Source organism: Podarcis filfolensis (genome assembly GCF_964270895.1).
Source record: "Podarcis filfolensis genome assembly, chromosome: 16".
Classification (NCBI taxonomy): domain Eukaryota; kingdom Metazoa; phylum Chordata; class Lepidosauria; order Squamata; family Lacertidae; genus Podarcis; species Podarcis filfolensis.
In genome coordinates, this window is record NC_139620.1 from 29,450,989 (window position 1) to 29,457,612 (window position 6,624).

The 6,624-nt window shown below is 48.1% G+C and overlaps 1 protein-coding gene and 1 long non-coding RNA gene across 2 annotated transcripts in view; one reads left to right on the forward strand and one right to left on the reverse strand.

The window, feature by feature from the left end:
- The window catches only part of LOC310751483, a 363,050-nt gene that overhangs the window by 179,165 nt on the left and 177,261 nt on the right, over positions 1 to 6,624 (reverse strand). The window lies entirely within an intron of this gene.
- The window catches only part of SEPTIN5 (septin 5), a 95,515-nt gene continuing 91,917 nt past the window's right edge, over positions 3,027 to 6,624 (forward strand). The window contains exons 1-2 of the mRNA XM_083590431.1: positions 3,027 to 3,260; positions 3,462 to 3,472. Of these exons, the coding sequence (XP_083446557.1) occupies positions 3,218 to 3,260; positions 3,462 to 3,472 (54 nt within the window). The 5' untranslated portion in view covers positions 3,027 to 3,217. The remainder of the gene's footprint in view (positions 3,261 to 3,461; positions 3,473 to 6,624) is intronic.

Below are 6,624 nucleotides of genomic sequence, written 5' to 3' on the forward strand. Positions count from 1 at the left end.
CCAGATGATCTACCAACAGATCGTTGATGTAAACTTCGACCCAACCTGTGCTGTGGGCTGTCAAACACCCCCCCGCCCCCCACAAGGTGAATTGTACAAAAGACCCGCTGTTCTGTACGGCTCCAGTCAACATTGCCGACACTCGGCAAATACAGGTTTGAGGAGGAGGCGGCAAATTCCTTTCCAAGCTTGAGTTTTAGAAATGATTAAGCTGCCAGCCTTAAAAATAGACTTGGCATGCCATGCGTCCAGGAGAGCACAGTTGTACAGGGATGCTGGATTCCCAGCCTCCACTCTTGTTACACCGGAGTGGGGGTGTGTGGGAATATTAAACCTTCAAGGCTTCTCCTAGGAGCAAGCTCGCCAGTCGAGTCCCTTTCCAAATACACTTTTCTTTTGCCAGAATCTCCCTTTCCTATGCAAGCAATTGAAACCCAATAGGCCATTTGCAAGATTGCCCAAGGTGGAGAAACCAACCCTTGCTAATTTGATGGAGGGTTTGACTGGGGAAAATAGTTTATTTCCAGGGGGAAATAGTTTTATTTCCAATGTGGAGGCCCATAAAGGCTCTGATACACTTCCTAACAAGTTCAGGCACTTCTGGGTTGTATCCAATGCTAGTCCTACTCAGAGTAGACCCATTGAAACTGATGAGTGTGACTAACTCAGTTTCATTAATTTCAATGGGTCAACTCTATGACTTAGTCTCATGCATGTATTTTTTCTTTGAAAATGTCACCTACAACTCATCTAGGTTACACACATTGGTCTTCTAGGGCTGTTTTAGTGCTGCTGTCCAGCAAGCATGTTGTACTGGTCAGGGAAAGGTAAGTGACCTTGGATGGGGTCACACTCTGCCAGGTGTGTAGTGTGATGCTCTTAGATGCAGCTCTGTCACTGGAGGAACAGGTGTCTTCAGTGACTAGGAGAGCCTTTTAGCACCAGTGTCGAAGCAATGATTCTTCAGCATCAACTTTGTTGAACTGGTCATGTTGTGCAGATGCCTGATCATCGTCTTCCAAAGCAACCTCTATATTCCAAACTTAAAAATGGAAAGCATAATGCTGGTGGCCAACAAAACAGGTCTAAAGACTCTCTCAAGGCAAATGTTCAAAAATGTAGTATAGACACCGACAACTGGGAAACACTGGCCTGCGAGCGCTCCAATTGGAGAACAACCTTTACCAAAGGTGTCATGGGCTTTGAAGATGCTTGAACTCAGGACGAAAGGGAGAAATGTGCTAACAGGAAGGCACATTTGGAAAACCCTTACCGTGATAAACTCCCACCTGGAAAACCCATGTCCCCACTGTGGAAGGATGTGTAGATCCAGAATTGGCCTCCACAGTCACTTATGGACTCGTTGTTAAGACCTTGTTCATGATAATCTTACTCGGCTACAAGGGATCGCCAAAGAAAGGAGAGAGATGCAAATCACCTTGAGACAGTGGTTTAAAAGGCAATTGATGAATTAACTTTCATAATCATATTAATATGCAAACACTGCGAGCATTTTTATGTCTTCTTTGAAGTAAGCCTCATTGAATTCAGAGAAACTTACTCCCAGGCAACCCTGCTGCATAAGGCTGTTGCAATCAGTTAGTTTCTTTACTCGTTTACTGATCCTCTTATATTCTAATATCAATATTTCCCCCCTCAAAATAAACTTCCATACATTTGTGTGTATCTTGAGTTCTTGCACACACACACACACACACACACACACACACACACACACACAGAGAGAGAGAGAGAGAGAGAGAGAGAGAGAGAGACTTACAATGACTAACAAAACAGAGATATTAAGGCCTTGGCTTCTGCCTTTAAGACCATAATGTCTGCTTTGTCTGTCACTGTAGTAAATAGATGGTTTTAGTGACTGACACATCATCGCTCAAACATTCAGAACAGACTTGCAATGCTTTAAAATTCAAGCACAGGCTTACACTGCTTTTTTTTTTTAACTTAATAAAATCCATATACCGCTCAATCATAGGAACAACCTCAGAGCGTTTTACCAAAAAGCAGTTTATTTGTTTATTCTTACGTTTATATCCAGCCTCCCCACTCCAGAGAGCCCAAGGTGGTATGCACATTTCTCTCCCTCTTCATTTTACCCTCACAACAACCCTGTGAGGCAGTTCGGGCCGAGCGAGGGTAACTGACCCAAAAGTCACCCAGTGGGCTTCATGACTGGCTGTGAATTTGAACCCCGGCCTCCCAATGTCCTAGATAAAGGTAAAGGGACCCCTGACCATTAGGTCCAGTCGCAGACAACTCAGGGGTTGCGGCGCTCATCTCACTTTATTGGCCGAGGGAGCCGGCATACAGCTTCCGGGTCATGTGGCCAGCATGACTAAGCCGCTTCTGGCGAACCAGAGCAGCACAGGGAAACGCCGCTTACCTTCCCGCTGGAGCGGTACCAATTTATCTACTTGCACTTTGACGTGCTTTTGAACTGCTAGGTTGGCAGGAGCAGGGGCCGAGCAACAGGAGCTCACCCTGTCGAGGGATTCAAACCACTGACCTTCTGATCGGCAAGCCCTAGGCTCTGTGGTTTAACCCACAGTGCCACCGGCATCCCAATGTCCTAGCACTTTAACCACTACTCCACACTGGCATGCATGTTTGTGTCATAAAAACACATATAACGCAGACACACACTTTATCATCTATCACCATCCAACACCTAGACAGAAGACCCTGTTTCCTTGCGAGCTGCTTGAGGGCTTCCAACTTGGAAGGCAGGCCCAGAGCCATGCTGCTCACTTACCCGCCCCCCCCCCTTTTCATCTGATGTCTGCGAAAGAGTGATACTAATAACAAAAGGGAGAACGGAGGATGCTCTGGAGACACGGCCAGCCCTGGCCACTCGCTCGCAGGCTGGAAAAGGAGGCGGAGGATGCAGATAGGGTGGCTCAAGGCGAGGCTCTGATTGGCTGAGGGCTGTGGGCAGGGCTGGGCCGCATCCTGCCCCGCCTTCCTTTTTTTAATTTTTCTCCCTCGGCCAGCCTCTCTAATGCAGCAGCAGCAGCGGCGGCAGCAGCAGCAGATTCTGGCTGACAGGCGCATGCAGAGAGAGAGAGAGAGAGAGAGACCTTTTTGTAGTCAGGAGGGAGGACCGGAGGGAGAGCAGCAGATCGGAAAAGAGGGTGGCTCGCCTCTCCGGAGGAAGCTACATCTGGCGCAATCCCCTCTGATCCCTTAAGAGAGAAAGATGAGCACGGCCATACGATACAAAAGCAAGCTGGTCAACCCAGGTAAGGCTCCTAATGGGTGCGTTTGCATTCATGCATCTATATTATTATTATTATTATTATTATTATTATTATTATTATTATTATTATTTTATTATTACTGGGACTGATGCTGGACGTTGCTAATGCCTTGCCGTTTTATTCCCCTCCTCTCCGATCCCCTCCTGGACATCTCTTGCCGCTTCCCAACGTGTCCCTTTGCAGAAGAAAAACAGGTGAGGCTGATTTTTTTATTATTATTTTATTTTCTCGGTTGTGGCTCTTTTTATTCCCAAAGGATGCTATATCAAATCAGGGCGCCTCCCCCGAAAAAGAGGCGCATCCCTTTTCTGTGCTGCTTTAAGGAAGGACCTATTCTCCACCCCACCCCCACCCCCTTCATCCTCTTTGTCAGCCCCTAATCTTGAGGGACTTGTTGTGGAAGGTTCATTGTATGTGTTTGCGTGTGTATTTTGCTACCAGTCTGCCTGTGTCGGTCGCTGACACTGGGGAAGGCAGGGAGGAGAAAAAGGAGCTCTGTTTCCTCTTTAATGGCTGGAAGAAAAATCCCATGATGGATTCTGGTGGCATCCACTCTCTGTGTGATGCTGGCGATGGCGTGGTGGGTGCATGTGTTTTGAAGCAAGGCTCCACACCCAGTGGATGGTCAGACAACCCGACTTGGTCTCCCTTGTGGTGCTTTAGGGCATGATTGGGAAATCTGTGACCTCTCCAGCATGTTTATGGGCTGCATCCACCATCATGCCAATTGGCCAGGGATGATGGAACTGGAATGCATCCAGACTTAGGACCACATCTGCTTTAGGGCCAGGCAGGTGGAGATGGCACAGTCAGCCCGCGTTTCTCTGGGATCCTTCTTTTGACATTAAAAGCATGCTGTTGTTGTCTTCCTTTTTGATACTTCCTTTCCTTGCTGTGGTCCACACCTCTTCAGCATCCTTTTGGCACACATCTCTCTGGAGATGTGTGCCTGTTTGCGTGAGCTTGGAAGGGGTGATGTAACTAGAACGCACCAAGGAAGACTTGTTTATCTGTGACTTCGTTTGCGCCTTTGTATTTCTAGCATCTAGCAGAAAATGGTGTATGTGTGTGTTTTTGTGTGTGTGTGGCTGATCTATCTGCACGCCTTTTAAAATCTGGGTTTGTTATTTGGCGTTCTAGGATGAACCAAAGCCTGGGAGTGTGTCTCTCTGTGTATTTAATGAGAAAGATTTTTTTGTTCCTGGTGATTAAGCTTCAGCATCAGCCCAGGGAGTGAACTGAGATTGACTTGGCCTTACAGTATCATGAATCATTCTCAATGGAGATACAGGAAGAGTTGAATTAATGTCTCTTGGCTTGGTGTTTAAGGTTTGGTGGGACAGAAAATCCAGCGGTTAAAGGAATTGCAAGAGAAGAAAAGCTTGTTCCGGTATTTGGTATTATAAACCGGACTGTCTCTCTCAATCTCTCTCTCTCTCTCTCTCTCTCTCTCTCTCTCTCTCTCACACACACACACACACACACACACACACACACAGAGAGAAGATAGTTTATTCTGCAATTACCGTCACAATTGGCCTAGGGAGTGAATGGGGTGATGCTTCAGCTCTCCTGGTTATTAATCATTTCTGACGGCAGATGAGTGCAGACTTGAAGTGGTGCGTTTGCTGATGCTCATTGAATCTGGGACTTTCTGTGTGCTCAGCCACTGAGCTATTGCACCTTCTTGAGAGAAGGAGGATGAAATCCAGGAGGCAGAGAAAGGGGTGACTTCAATTCCCTTCTCCTAGACTGGGGCAATTGCTTGTTCCAGTCAAGAGGCGAACTTTCTAAGAGATGCTAAATGACTCTGCTTTAGAGCTGTTGGTTTTGGAACCAACCAGAGGAGCTGTGACCCTGGTCTTCGGGGACCTGACTTCAAAGGAAAGAATCCGGAATGTGCATTCTCCCCTTTTTTCATTTCTTCCTTTGCGGCTTGGCTTGAACTCAAGCTGCAAAGGAAGATCCTCACTGAAGGCATGGCTTGCAGGCACCAGAACCAGGTGTTGTGGAGGGCACAGCCCAAGGAAGATGGCCAGAGGAGAGGCCTGAGGGACCGGATAGAGAGGCCTGAGGTTCTTCCAGCATGATTGAGATCAAGATCTGGAATTCCTGATGTTTCTGGACTCCAACTCCCATCAGCTTCATGCAGCATGGCCAATGGCCAAGGATCATGGAAGCTGGAGTATAACCGTATCTGGGCGGGGGAACAGGTTGTCCATGCCTGGTGAAGAATGCTGAGCTTGTTGTTGTTGTTGTTTAGTCGTGTCCGACTCTTCGTGACCCCATGGACCAGAGCACACCAGGCACTCCTGTCTTCCACTGCCTCCCGCAGTTTGGTCAAACTCATGCTGGTAGCTTCGAGAACACTGTCCAACCATCTCGTCCTCTGTCGTCCCCTTCTCCTTGTGCCCTCCATCTTTCCCAACATCAGGGTCTTTTCCAGGGAGTCTTCTCTTCTCATGAGGAGGCCAAAGAATAGGAGCCTCAGCTTCACAATCTATCCTTCCAGTGAGCATTCAGGGCTGATTTCCTTCAGAATGGAGAGGTTTGATCTTCTTGCAGTATGTGGACCAAATGTCTTATTTGGTATGAAGGCAGCTTCCTATGGCTGGGTTCAATCCCTGGCACCTCTGGGGGAATCGGAGAACCACTGTCAGCCAGGGTAGACCAGGGGCAGGCAGCATAGTGCTCTCCAGATGTTGTTGGACTACAGTTCCCACCAGCACTAGCAGTATGGCCAATGATCAGGGATGATGGGAGTTGTAGTCCAAAGCATCTGCAGGGCAACACGTTGACTGTCACTAGGGTAGATACTACTGGGTAAGGTGGATGACCTGCTATAAGCTTGCGTGGCCCTTATGAAAAAAGAAAAAAAAGGTTGTAGACAATACTGAGATAGGTGGCTGACTAGTCTGACTTGGCATACAGCAACACCAGGGACGTGGGTGGCGCTGTGGTCTAAACCACTGAGCCTCTCCTCTTGGTCTTGCTGATCGGAAGGTTGGCGGTTCAAATCCCTGCAACGGAGTGAGCTCCCGTTGCTCGGTCCCTGCTCCTGCCAACCTAGCAGTTTGAAAGCACCTCGAAGTGCAAGTAGATAAATAGGTGGCAGGAAGGTGAACAGCATTTCCGTGCGCTCTGGTTTACGTCATGGTGTCCTGTTGCTCCAGAAGCGGTTTAGTCCTGCTGGCCACATGGCCTGGAAAGCTGTCTGCTGACAAACACCGGCTCCCTAGGCCTGAAGCAAAGTGAGTGCCCCAAGCCCCTAGTCACCTTTGACTGGACTTAACTGTCCAGGGGTCCTTTACCTTTACCTTTTATAGCAGCACCCTATATTCCCAGG